We start from the raw sequence: 14,708 nt of genomic DNA on the forward strand, positions 1-14,708 counted from the left end.
GGCAAGCGTCATAAAGCATCGTTTAAGGCAAACCCTTCTTGTTCCTTGATCGTTGTTAACACAAGCGACCGTAATAGACCGAATCTCTATCTCTTTTTGTGCTCTGTAATCCTGCTGATTAAAGCAAACACGTCCTCGGCCAGGCTCTGCGCCAGCACGCAGCACCAAGCACCAGAAAGGATTCACACGTCTTGCGGCGGCCACCGCCGGGTTGAGAATATTGTGAGTGATCGTTGTTTGATGGGTTTCTTTTTTTTTGTTGTGTTCTGGCCATGCCCCCTTTCCCGCTGCCCTCGCGAACGTGACCAAATCAAGCGAAAAGCAATAAATTACGATGACACATTTCTTTGTCGTCTCCTTGATCGACCCCTCCTCCGGGGCCGCAGCTTTCCTTTTATTGCTTGCCAGAACAGAAAGAAGCGAAAAAAAACTTGAACTGTTAAAAATTACAACCAGAGCAGAGAGCGGTGTTGAGCCGTGGACACACTATTTAAACAAATAAACCTTCTCGCGGGCTCAACGATCTGCAACGATCGGGAAAAATTTTAGGCTCGCCGCGTGAGAAAAGCACCGAAATTAAACGCACCGCGGATAACGATAACGCATTTTATTGGCATCACGAGGTGCGGTACCCTTTCTTTTCCCTCGAGCTCGGGTGAAAACTGACCGTTTCTGCGCTGCTGCTGTGTGTGTGTAAAAGGCGGACATAGTCGCGGAAGGACACGCATATACAATTCGTTTTTTTGCTCTCTCTCTCCCCGAATTTCCGGTTACGCGCCATTCCAGTTTCATTGGCACTGCTTTTTTCCACAAACTATTTTGTAGATTCTTAGATTTCACTTCCTTCTTTCTTCTTGTGGCCCTGGTTATCCAACCTTCGTTTAATCACATACACACACACACACACACACACGCAAGCGGGGAAAGCATTCAAAGTATGCAAACATAAATGACAAAGAAATCAAACGCAACCGTTCTAGAGATGCGGAAGGGATGCTGCTGCTGCTGACCGGTGCGTGAAGATCCTTTTCCCCTTTTGCCCAAAAAAAAACACAAGGCAAACAGGGTATGTCATTGCTAAAAGCATTAAAAATCACACACACACACATACCGCGGGGTCTGGTTTGATGACCAGTATGTGTGTTGAGCTAGTCCATCAAATTGTTGCGATTAGCTGCGCTGCTCAATCAGCGCGCTCCCTAAGGAGCATGCGAGCACCGCCAAGAAGGAAACGCGGTGATCTTCTAATACATTTCCTCGCGCGGGTTAAACCCCTTTTTTTCGTTCGTCCCTGTCGACGCCGGCTGAAAGGGGTAGCACGAAGAGGAGGGGTGGAAAGCATATTTATAAGTTTCCCCGTTTGGCCGTTTTGTTGAAAGCGATTGCGAATGCGGGAAAAACGCTCCGAAACCAAACAACCACCGTAAGGCAACGGCACAGGGCACAGGCATGCCGATCTTCTTGGGTTTCACCTGAACCAAACACACGTACACACACACGCGCGCGCGTAAGGACACATTGTTTTGTCGCACCGGTGTATGGTAAATTGCCACCGCGCGCGGGTCCAGAATAACGCGAGCCGGGCCCGATACGTTTTGATGAAGTCGAGAGGAAATACCTGAACGAACCGAAAAGGAAGCGAATCTGCCCGGAGGATTATCCTTCGACCATTTCCCTCTTTTGGGTGTCTTGTTTTACCTTCCTCCTTTGCTCCTGATGGTCGTCGCGCTGTTCCGGGTTCCTGGTGTGGATCGAAAGTGAACAAGCGCAAACCGGAAGTTGTTTATTGAGGTCGGCTTTGGCGTTGCTGATGCGTGGCGCACAATTGCTTCCACCAATTAATATGGGCGAGTTTTGTGCTCTTTTATGCGTTTCACCCTTTCCTCTGCTTTGTGCTGTGGCCTATGCAGTTACGGGCAGATTCAAGGCAGATATCCTTGAGATACTTTGTTGAGTATGAGTAAATTAATACATTCTGCTGAGGCGAATTAATTTGAACGAAAATCGGCTCGCTCGTGTTACAATGTTTCAAGCGATTTGTTTTCCTTCTTTTAATTTACTACTTTTTCAAATTTTACATTCCATCTCATGCAAATATTGGCACTCCTTTTGAAGCACACTTTTTATCTTTCCAATTTTTACACTACTTTTTTGCTCAATTTTTGTCGCATTTACTTTTTCAAAAAATGTTTCACCCTAATTGGCCGTTTTCACCTCACCACAAACTAAAACCACCTCTTCCACATTGTGCAGTTTGTCCCACTGCTCCGTTTCCGTACGGCACGCCCTTCGAGCTGGACGACGATGGTTTCCTGGAGAACATTTTCCATCTGCGGTCGATGGAGAAATTGAAAAGCTCCCACCATCAAGCGTTCCTCAAACTCGCAAGTACGTACCCCCTTAAAACCTTCCGAAGAATTGTGGAAAGCAAAATTTTCTGTTCTGTTTTTCTTCTTCTTCTGATTTTTAATGCTTTATTATTCCAAGGACCACGGGAATAGACAGTTCGTTTCGCCGATTGATTATTGAAGTGAATGTTTATGATTTGCTGCGTTCTGCTTTAAATTATGATTTATGCGTTTTTGCTGTGAAAGGGTTTTCGCCCGCAACCGTTCTGTTTCCCACGCGCGCTTTTTTTCTCTCTCTCGAACGATCGAACGGTTGACAAAACTGTAAACTCATACCACTTTCAAGCGGGGGGTTTGAAGCAAAGAAAGCACGGTAAGGAAAAATGATAATTAATCAACGTTGCTTCCCGTATCTCATTTTTCTGGAACACAGAAAAATCCCTGCCAAAATCACGGATCCCCCGCAAAACTGGTAACTGTGCGTACACAAGAAAAACAGTCAAATCATCCGGAATTCGCATACCACCGGCTGGCTGTGTGCCTCCGTCAATGTGGGCAATTATGTTCACCTCAGTGCATGTTCTGTGTTATTCTTGGGAGCATTTTTTCATGCGGGGTAACTCCGGAGCCTGTTCCTGGGAAGTAGAGCTAGCTGTCGCGCAAAACAAACACTGTCCCATTTGCCAATCATACGTCCTACGAGCTTTGTCTAAATGTCTACTGCATTTTCAATTCTTCTGATTATAATTTCTCAATGCCACAAGGGGTTTTGTAGGTTGAATGATACCAGTGATCCCTTTCCACGATTTAGCAACTGTTGCAAGAACAACATTTCGTTTGAATGGAGAAGGAGAGAGAGAGTAAAAACCCACACAGCTTCTTGAATTGAATCAAGTACCCTCGATCCTCGATCTGGCCGACCTTTTTCTTCCATTCCAGTGGCCAGGAATTCACGACCATAAAAAGAAGGGTAGGCCCAACACAACGAAGATCGCTTTTTATTCGGCCCTAGCCCCGGCTTCTGATCCTTGTGGGAGCGCTGCTGCCGTTGCTTTGCAACTTTCCCACATCGAGGCAGCTACCCAATTTCGGTGCCAATTGTTCCGAACCGGGACGGATGACGATCGAAATTGGCACCCCCGCCCTCACTCACCTACACCTTTGATTGCCCCCTGCTTTTTTTTTTGCTATAAAATTGATATCTTCTCACCTGTACCGATCCGTTTTGCTCAAAACCCAAAAAACAACAACTCCCAACAAAAAAAGAATAAGAGACCTTCGGGGCTTTGCTTTGCTTGCTGCGTTCCTAAGCAGGACCCCTTTTCTTTGGTTTTTTTTTTTTTGCGTGTCTCTGGATTAGCAGCGGCACAGTCGCGACGGTGTAATGGGTTCTCCTTGGTTTTGGGCAAAACGTTGTACGCAGCGCAGTGGGAAGTCGTCGCGAACGTACCCCGCGTACCGACCGTGCCCATTGGACGGGGGCTTGATGCGAACCAGGATTAAAGCCGAAAGCATAAACCCCTAGGCCCGATTGGAGTGAGATTGGTGGCCGAACAATGGCCGATTGCAACTAGAAATCCGCTTGCGCACAGTGCAGGAAGTGCTCCCATGCTGTGCATCCGCCTCAACGCAGGCTCGCGATTAAGACGCTCGCGCGAACTGAAGCGCAATAAATACCGTCGTTAAGTACACACAAAAACACCCAGAATGGGAGAGAGTTTAGAGTTAGAAGGATTCTGAGTTGTTTCTTTTGTTCCATTTGCCAAACACCCTGTTTGTGTGCGACTGTTCTAATGACACCAAAAAAAAACCCCGTATCATTTAGAGCTCGCGCTGTAATCACACATGCCAATCGTCAGCTGGCGTTGCTGGAAAAGAATTTAATGTTTTCGTTTTCCCCTTATCTGTATCTTCCCGATGCTCCCGCTGCCTGCCTTCTTCTACCAACTGCAACAAACTGAAGGTTCGCTACCTCCGAGTCCCGCCGACAGTGGAGTGTCCGATGTGGACAGCTCCAGCAGCGGAGGCCAGCCGGCCTGCAGTGACGAGCTGAAGGCTCGCCTTGGCATTCCGACCAGCAGTACCGGGCCGGTTAGCAATCAGCCCGGTCAACCATCGCATCCCCATCAGCAGCAGCAGCAACAACAACACCAGCAGCAGCAGGCCTCCCAGCAACAGCAGCATCACCAGCAACATCACCAGCAACAACCACCGCCCCAGCATCAGCACCCGCAGCAGAGTCAATCGCTCTCGGTGCACCCGAATGGCGGGACCGTCGGTTCACCGAACGGTAGCAGCGCCACTTCCCTCTCCTCCTCGTCCGCTCTCTCGCAGGTGGCCGCGGCGGCCGTTGCTGCAGCCGCCACCCAGCAGCACCTTCAGCAGCAGGCCGCCCACCTGCAGTCGGGGCCGTTCCTGAGGCCCAACTTTTACCATCACAGCTCGCCACCGCTGCGCAACATCTGGAACCAGCGGAGTGTACCACGTGAGTACCTGCCACATGCTTCCTTATAATCTGTACTACCTCCCCAACAAAAAACCCCGCAAAGATTGTTTAATGTCATCTACCATCACAACCTAGCACAATCTTCCTTCTACGCGTACTTTCCACTATTACAACATCCAAACAGCATCGCAAATACGAATTGTGCTACCAGCCAGTGAAGCGTCCCCACACGGACGGCACGACCTCTTTTCTTATCTTTTGCCAAGGTGCCACGGCGAGATTACGCCACCGGTGCATTGATGCTCTTCCACTCTAATTGTTCCCTGTTTGCTTTTCGGTCCCGTCTTCTTGTTCCCCTTCCTTCTTTGTCCTTTACCATTACATCAAAATCTGCTCGCCTTTAAACGCCCCACCCCAGTATGGTTGACGTGCCAAGTGCGAGCTTCCCGATGGTTCTCAGATGCTGAACGTACGCTACCCTAGTCTTTGACCCCGAGCGAACCTGCTGGCCTGCTCCAGAGCGTGTAGTACGATTTCGGTCCGGTTATCACACAGCGCCGTGCTTGCGCTTTTTGGGCTGCAACCGTGCATGCACCGTGCATCGAAAGTGGTTTGCTAGCGATAACGCTGCCCAGGGAAGAGAGCGCGAGAGCAACAGTACCACCCGATAAGCGGGCACCCGTGGGCCATATCTTGCTCTTGTTTCGCCTCTTTTTTTGTTCTGCTACCTTCATTAGTTGACGTGTGTTTGTGTGTTTTTGTATTGTTTGTTTTGTGCAACACACGCTACAAAACGTTTACAATTGAAGCCGACATTGGGTGGACGTGGACGTGGGAGGATAGGAGGGGGGGGAAGCAGTTTTATCAGTTATATTGTACTTTAAAATACTTCCTGATTGAAGACGCCACACATAGTACGCGTCTGATACCTACTATTCCGTTCTTTGGTGCGGTGCGATGGTTCCGTATTGCGGTACAATTTATTTTACCCCCTTAAGGTGCTATTTTTGGGGGGACAGTCTGCACTGATTGTCGCACGGTTTACGGGCCTGTATACGCAATTATACAATCGCGAAGAGATAATGCTTTATATACGCTTAGATCATGCACTTACAGACGGTGATCGGATAGCGTAATTGGTAAGTGCATGACGCAACGATTGGCGGCATCACACAACACAGCTGAGAGCAAAATCTCATCTAGAGCGGCGAAAGACGCGACTGCTGCTCTCCATTTTTAAGGATGGAATTGATTTTCCAATTCTACATCAAAGCTATTGGCGTACATGGTAGTAGTTACCCCGAATAACACACCCAGCAACTAGGAAAAGGTGTATGGCCTTCTTCGTACCACATATAAAGCGAAGCAACGCGCAAGGTAATGAAACACGAGCAAAGAAAGAACACCACATCCAATTGCGGAAGAAAAATTCGCAACATTCTTATCGAACCAACGAGCTCTCCACGGCCCAAGTCTCAAGTGAGAGGGAGAGAGAGAGCGACCGCGAACGAATACGCGTCTCCAAATTTGCGTTTCAAGGACGTCGCAAAGGCGTCGTCACTGGGCCCCCATCCGACCGACCGGGCGCGTAGGGCCCTTGGGGTAAGTGAGAGAGCGAGAGAGATGTGCGACGTCTGGTCTGGTCTTGTTGCCGCACTTGGACTGGACTTGGGGGGTGGCAGTGGGGAATGAGCGTACAGAAATTTTGGACACCACCAGCACACACCAAAGCAGGAAGAAATTCACCCCGCAAAGTGGCTTACCAGTGGGGAGAAGCCGAGAAGCGAAGAAGAATCACCGCGCACAGAGAGCCGACCCGCGCGACCGTCTGGATAAACATTTACATTTCCAATGAAACATTCCTTGCTTTGGCGTTTTTTTTTTTTTTGGGATTGCGGTAAGCATGCAATTTGCTGCTGCTGCTGCTATGTCTGCGCGTGTATGCGTCTTCATTTCCTCATACCAGAACTTCGCGCACTTTATTCTATCTCGTGTTGGGAAGTGGAGCAAACAAGAAAATTATCAAGCTCGATGGAATGTTTCCTCTCAACCCTTCCTCTTTTTTTTTTCTTCTTCTTCTTGGGGAATGCATACACACAGTGCACTTTGCACACTGAATTCGGCTATTTCTGCCAACCTAGCGACGGATACAAAATTACTAAAATTATCAGCGCCAGCTGTGACGGTCCCGAAGACAAGCCAAACGTTACACAGCAAAGTGACAGGTATGTCACTTCGAATTTCGCCTTGCCTGACCTGACTGATTGGGCTAACGAACTGCGGGAACGGAAATGCGTTTCAACGGGTTTTGTTTGCAAAACCGCCAAACTCACACAGGATGTGTGCGTCCCACCCAAAACAAAACCCATACGACGCTCGAGTCATCTGCTCGATAATAGATCGGAGACCAGATTCGTTGGCCATAATGTGCGAAAAGGAAAAATGCTGCTGCACTCAACTCACAGGAAGCACGCTGGCAAAAGACGCAGACATGCCGATCATTTCAGTGTCCTCTGCTATATTTAGCAGACGTCTGACAAACTCGCCCCCGAAAAAACGCATTTGAAAGGCGCAGCACATGCACAACAAGGCATTATTTTGTTTCCGACCGCCTGTCTCCGTACACTGTTACATGCCCGAATATCGTTACCGAACCTGCTGTCGGGGGGTGCAAAACGGCAAGATATTTTAAAACCCATCACCAACCCCCGTCAACTCTTTCCTTTCTGTGATGCTGTGTGTCGCGGGATCAGCACAAATATTGCATTTGCAGGGTGGTACTATAAAAAAGAGAACCAATCCCAACTGCGCCGGAAACGTAGCGCTGACCGGTCATTGAACCATCGCAGTAAGAATAAGACGGGGAAGGTATTTGGACGTCGCGTAAACAAAGCATTAATCATCTTGCCGTGCCGTCATTCTCGCGCTGTCTTTGCATGCATTTTAATATGCATCCGAAGCGAGCGGGCGGTTCCGAGTCGTTGACAAGACACTCACCAACCAAAAAACCCCTCTCCAAAAGTCACCACTGTCACAAAAATATAATTAAGCAAATGCTTACGATTCCTCCTACGCCTACACGGGAAGAGATCGTAAACGTTTGTCACCTGCGATTGCAACCGAAAGGCCAAATAAATGCGCGTGGCAATTATAATCATCATTCGTACGAAGCGCCATCCAAACATTTTTCCACATCATTTTTGCAATTTAACCGGGTGGGAGACACATCTGTAGCTGTAGTCCCCGAAATGTGGCAAAGAAAACCAAGCAAAATTGCCAACCTTTGCTCCCGATGAAAACGAATCACTGGACGAAAGAATGGTGATGGCTGTCTACATTTTATTGTCACCTCTGTGTGTGTGTGTGTGTAACTGTCACCTCAGTCCAGGAAGACATACCCGGGGACGAAGGAGCATCGTTTCGGGAAGTCTATTAGGCAAACATCACCAAACAATTAGCGACGCTGCTGGTGTCGTTCGAGAACGTTTAACATCAGCCGTGTAGAGATATCATTCCTGTAGGGGTTTTTTTTGCACTTCTCCATCAAACACACACACACACTGACGCACGATAATTTGCACGTCACGTCCATTAATGCATCCTTCTGTTCGCGCAGTAGTTGCATGGGTGCGAGCGTACGTCAGGCCACACGCGGCAAGCTAAATTTATTATCAACAAATTTGCTCTGCAACTTCCGCATTGGTTTGCGATGCCCCGAAGCGCCCGTGTTGCCGTGTGGTTGTGTGTATCTGCGGCCGTCGCGTGTATGTGAGTACTCAGAACTGAGCGAATGGGGGATGAAACCACCCTCCAACCAAAAAGGGGGTGGTCGCGCGAACGAGCAGACGAAATCGCGGAAACGCGTTCATCTGCTTTGCGTTCTCTTACTTTGTCCCCGTTTCTTCTCTTACTTTCGGGCGTGATAACGCCAAACAGCAACCGCAGCTCCGCATCGTGCATCCACAGCCATACTGGATGTGTGTGTATGTGTGGATGTGGCCAAAACGGCATTGGGGGGTTCCTTTCTACGCTTGCCAATTGCGATAAGAATGCGTTTCAGTTTTTTATTTGGTCGTTTTCGTGTTCGCAATTTGCTTTTCGACGAGCACACGACCTAAAGGGGGAGTAGTCCCATCGGGGGCGGGGGGAGCCTGGTTTGAAGAGCGAAACCCCACACGACACACGACGAGCAGGAGGAAGAAGAACATCGGTTGCTCTTGGCCGCAGCCAAGCGAGGTGCATACGTGACGAACCCAAAAACCGCATGCAGCGGTAAGATGATAGGCATTGGGCGGGTGCTCGGGTGGCTGGGGGCACACCATGTTACTAGGCGGGAAGGGCAAGCAGTCCAGTACCAGTCTATACCAGTGTGTAGCGATAAGTTGCAGTCGAAGTGGAGCGGAGGGGTGTAGACTGTATTTGGAGTGTGACACAATCGTGAGATTGAGATTTTAATTTGCAAAAAATCTGTCCGAAACGCTTCGTTGAAGGTGGCTGCATTTGCTTCAATCAAAATTGCACTAGATGGCGCTAATCATAGCTGTCAATTGATAGTAGATCTTTTTTTTTGGAATTCAGGAAAGGAAATTCAATCCATCAACTACTTCCTCACGCAACTTGCTTTGAAATTGAATACTATTGCCTCGACTAATTACATCCGACGTCATCAAGCCGTTCACCAACTAAAGCAAACTAAATACTTCTGCGGCTACTAGGATCTGCTCAATGAAATTCAATCTTCAAGTGAAGCGTCACTATGGTACTAAGGCCCCTTCAAAGACGGCAACTCCTCAACCCCACCAAAACGCAAAGCAAAGGCCTACTTTCTCCCTTATTTTTTGCAGTAGAACCTCCGCTGCACACTACCGGAAGAACTTCACGTTCTCTCCAATAGAACAAAAAAACCACCACCTCCACCAACGGAGACGTGCCTTCGTGCTTCATTATCGCTTCCTCCTCCCCCCTCCAAGCGGACCACCCGGGGGGGGGGAGGGTTTCTTGCCCGATGCATTACCTCAGCGAATAACTCACGTAAAGCCCAGCCCTTAAGCAGCGAACCCAAGACTGGCCGGTCGCCGCTTACCAAGATGGGTTTCACCGACAATCCGACACACACACACACACTTCCGCTTGGATTTGCAACAAAACCCCCCCACTGCCACCATAAGAGCTGGCGTATAATGGCGCCGTCACGGTACCGTTTTTGGTTTGGGGCCGTTGTTGTGTTTGCTACGTTCGCGCGTTCCGTTTTCGTTGTTGCGACTTGCTGAAGGTCAGTTCTTGGGCTTCTATGGCACACCGCTGATGCAAAGCCAGTGCAGTGTGGCTCGCTGTCCCCACGCCTCTCACCCGCTGCCCTCTCTGTGTGGTTATGCAAACGAAGACATCCGCGAGCGACGCACGAAAGGAAAAACAAAACACCGCGGCTTTTCCCTTTTTCGGGCTGGCTTGGTTGTTTTGCTTCGCTGCAGCAGGCGTGTGTGCTCCATTACAAATTCGTTCTATGTTTAAGCTTCTTGCGGGGGTGGGGTGGAGTTGGAGTGTCCACCACCATGACACTAGCACAAACAACACGCTTTTCCGAGAGAGAGAGAGAGACACACACACAGTGGAGGAAAAAACTGTGCAATATCCTGTAATAAGTTATGGTAAGGCAGCACAGAGCGCACCAACTTCCATCATACACCACCATATGCACGTGCTGCACCTTGCCCCCGAAGGCCACACAGCCGGACAGGGGTGAAACTGAGGCCCTTTTGCTTTAAGGTCGGGCGCCGCGTATCGAATCGGTTCGAAAGTTTTGCAAACCCTTCTTGTGGCGTGCAACTGGATTGGAATTTGCAAAACCGGAAGTAACACCATTGCCTTTCAGACCAAGGAAATGCCTTTCAGACGCGTTCACCGCTCAGGTACGTGCGAAGAATCGTCAATCTCGACACGGGTAAAACCTGCCCGTGTGGTCGTGATTCATCGTGGGGCGTTCGGTGTCTGAAGAGACCTCTTGTCTAATAGCCCCTTTTCCCATTTCGATTCCGACATTCCAGCCCGCGTTCTGTCGCTCTACTTATGAAACAGCCGCTTAGCGAACCAGGGCTGCGGATATTCTCCAACGTCTCGCGCTTTGGTAATGGTTCTTTAAGGGGGGGGGGGGGTGGGGGTGTTGCTGACGCAACGGCAACGCCACCCTGCACGAGACTCATGGGTCGTGTGGAAGGTGTTTAGCCAATTCCTTCCTTCCGGTTATTTGCAACGCTAGTTGCCGTTGGCAGCCCTTGAAGTTTGCCTGAAGCCTTACGAAAGCCGAGCAACGAATCGATGTTGGAAACACCACTCCAGTGTGTGTGTGTGTGTGTGTATGTGTGCAACACTTGTTTGTGTAAATGCACCACCAACCCCTTTATATACCTCTGAGGGGGACATGGGACTGCACATTCCACCACTTTAAATGCCCATAAATAACTGGAGGACATGCATCTTTGCATTGCGCGCAAGGTCGTGGAGGATGCGTTCGATATGATCAGTGTCCGTGCTTCCGATCAGCTCACACCAATGCTAATCACTTTCACAGCTCGGAAGTGGGTCCATTTCCTGCTGGAGAGCCTATCACTAGAAGAATGCAAACATAAAACGAGGGATAATTTATTCTTCACGCATCCCTTCCAGAAAGGCACTACCTGTTTCCATGGAGACGAACGGGCGCAGTCTGTATCGCGCTGGTCCCATCTCAGACTGGGTTGGGTGTCGTTGCCGACCAACTTCCGTTTAAGCATTAGCATCTTGCATCTGTCTTCGCATCAATTTGAACGACTTTTTTGTTCTTCAGCCTACTCCGCATGCATTGCACTGGTGCGTCGCAAGTGCCTTTTGGATGCGCATTTAATTGCGGCGATGCGCAAGCAACCGCCGCAACCTGATACCTTTTTATTTGCGCTTTGCGCGCGGAGTTTCGGGAGCTGGGTGGCAACTGCATCGGTGATTAATTTCGCTTTTCGTCCAAACACAAACACACTGCGTATGGAAGTCATAAAGCGACTCCCCGGACTGCGTCTTACCCGTTTCGTGCCGTTAGCCGTATCACGCACCTCGCGATCATTGACCTTTGTGTGTGTGTGTGTGTTTTGCGAAACAGATCCTACACGCTGGGGCGCGAACGACGCCGCCGCGTACGCCAAGACGCACCGCACCGAAATTGAGTCAAATTAAGCAATCAAACAAAACCTCCGTAAAAGCGTGGTAAGCGACGAACGGTTTTAGTGATGGAAGAAGAATCAACTTCTCTGTGTGTGTTGACGGTACGGTACGCCGGTACGAAGATCACATTTCTCCGAGCATCCAGCGGCAGATGCGTACTGTCTGGGTGGTGGCTGGGTGGTGGGAATTCAGATAAAATTAACCAGGCTCTGTAAATACCAGAACCTCTCCGGTACGGCACGACCCGCTCAATCGAAGTCTTTATTTCGGAGGAAAACTGGTGGAATTTATTTTTATGCGTTTCCTGTCCGCCATTTTTTTTAGCTGCGCCTTGCGCTGCTCGTTCGCATTTTTTCGCTCCGCCGCTAATTGATTCGATCGTGGCACCAACACTTCTTGCTCCACTTCATCTTCCATGCTCATCATCAGCATCGAGCATCATCATCGTTTCGGGCACGGGACAATGTTGGCCCCAAAACACGGTGACATACACACAGAGACTGCCTGCGGAGCGGGAAGATTTGTGGCGAATAGCTGAATTCGCCGCTGTTTTACGAGCTGTTAAAGTATCTTCCGCACGTCCGGACATACATAACCCAGGCAGGGTGTTTGTGTGTGCGACAGTTAAATTCGGTGTCACCAATTAATTTCCTTCCATTTCCTAACAAGCCTTGTCGTAACCGATTACTCGCTCGGACCCTCGCTCGCGAGAGTGATTTTATAGCGGCCTCGGAGTGTCTTAGTTACCCAGACACACACAAAAGCAGCTTGAAATAGACCTCATCATCACTTCCCTCCCCGAAAAAAAAACAGCAAAACAACCCCCGCCCACTTAAACATTATTAAACACTTCCGGCGTGTACCTTCCAGAAACATCATTCCACTGGAACAATTCTAACGTCCCGATTTGGTTTGTGGGTAAAACTTGGAGTTCCTTATGGCACCGAAGGCCCCTTCTACTGCCCTGCTCTGTCACGTTCACTCAACAATTGGTGAAATAAAATCGACCATTAATCGACTCCATGTCTGGGGCGGAAGAGAGAACCCCCTAATCGTAACCGAAAGACGGTATGTGTGTGCGTCCCGACGTGCCAGCCCTCCGACTCCAAACGGCCGCACAAGAATTGGAGGAAACGAACGTGTCTCCAGCGATTGCACTTTCGTGAAATTGCGCATGCAAATCGCAGTCAAATCGCATTCACACGGAAACACACTCGAGACACACCAGGTAACTTCCTGAACTTTTTGTTGCTGTTGTTTCTGTTCCTGCCCGACATGCCCAACGGCAATTAGTTTTGCGTCTGCTTCCGTCTGCTGTACTCCAGACACTGGACCTCGGTACCAAACGTCGGACAGGTTCTTTTTTTTTTGGGGGGAGTAGTGGTGGCCCCTTCTGTTCTGCTGTGTCTTCTGCTGATGATCTTGATTGTGTCTGCTCCTGCGTTTTGTTTTTTGTTCCTGTCTGGTCTGTTTCGTCAGCTGCACATCCGTTTCTTTGGAGCAGTGTCGGGATGCACCGCAAGTCTGTGTGCGTTTAATTCTCGCTCTGCTCCAGACAGCACTGTGCACTGTGCACAGACAAACCACCAGAATTCGTACATTAAATCGTTGATTGAATACAGGGAGCACCGCTTTTCCCACAAAGCCCTTTGCAGATCCTGGTAGAATAGCCATCATTACACCATCAGAAGTTCTCTTCCGTTCGCCAAAAGCCTCATTATCGCCTTCGTTCAGCCCACAAACGGAGGGAAGCCTTTTCGGTTGTTGGCTCGCTTGTTGACTCGCTTGTCCGATCTCTAATTTGATTAGATAACCTCTCCACGACGGCACCTCCGACAAGATGAGAGCTTCCGCCCTTATTACCGCACATCTCGCAAATCAAGCCGTTGTAACTCCCTGTTCTGGAGTCTCTTTTTTTACCCGGAATTGAATCGCACCAACGAAAAGCTTGGCGTGAAGCGGGTGTCAGTGGCGCAATACGCAACCGGACGTGTTTGCACAATCTGCCACCACACCACACCACCGCCAAACGAGCGCCACCCAGGTGACCTTCAGCGAATGCAACTAAAGACAATGTGTCGATGACCATCGTGGTGGAGGTGGTCGGTCGGTCGGTTGGTCCCCGGCTGCTAGCCCGGGCTGCTGCTGATGATGATGTGCGTGGTGGCATGCGCACCGCGACCACCGGGTTTGTTATTTCGAGGGGAGGACGAAGGAGAGGACAGCGCAAAACGACGACGCAAGAATTAGCGCAATCAATTACTGCTCACCTCGCGCTATGTAAATAGGAACGGGAGGTGGTGGGAAGTATGAAATAATTTAAAATAGTATAATGTAATGCAAAACATTCACCCCGAGCACTTTGCGGGCACGAAATGCTTTCAATGTGTCAGTGGGGATGGGTTCAAGTCCAACTTCCTGAAGAATGCATTTTTATATACAACTTCTCCCCAAAAATCTAAAAGCACGTGAGTGCATCGTTTGACGACGGCTTGCGCCATACTGGTGTGTTTTCCCATCCTCAAGGGACTCAAGGTGACACTCACTTGCGAAAAACACACCCTCCGTGCCACTTTCCAGTGCCTTCGCCCCGAAAGAAAAAGGCAGCGGGAAGCTCCTCCTTCTTCTTCCCAAGCACTCCCGTTCCCTCTCTCTCTCTCTCTCTTTCTCTCGCGCTATGGACTTTAAATGCTGCACGTGCTGCAGCGATGATGCAGCAGGCA

At 49.5% G+C, this 14,708-nt stretch overlaps 1 protein-coding gene across 1 annotated transcript in view; it reads left to right on the forward strand.

The window, feature by feature from the left end:
* LOC120896625 (ecdysone-induced protein 74EF-like) overlaps window positions 1–14,708 on the forward strand; it is a 211,725-nt gene that overhangs the window by 189,833 nt on the left and 7,184 nt on the right. Inside the window, 1 exon segment of the mRNA XM_040300881.1 lies at window positions 4,312–4,833. Coding sequence (XP_040156815.1) covers window positions 4,312–4,833 — 522 coding nt within the window.

This window comes from Anopheles arabiensis, chromosome 2 (assembly GCF_016920715.1).
Source record: "Anopheles arabiensis isolate DONGOLA chromosome 2, AaraD3, whole genome shotgun sequence".
Classification (NCBI taxonomy): domain Eukaryota; kingdom Metazoa; phylum Arthropoda; class Insecta; order Diptera; family Culicidae; genus Anopheles; species Anopheles arabiensis.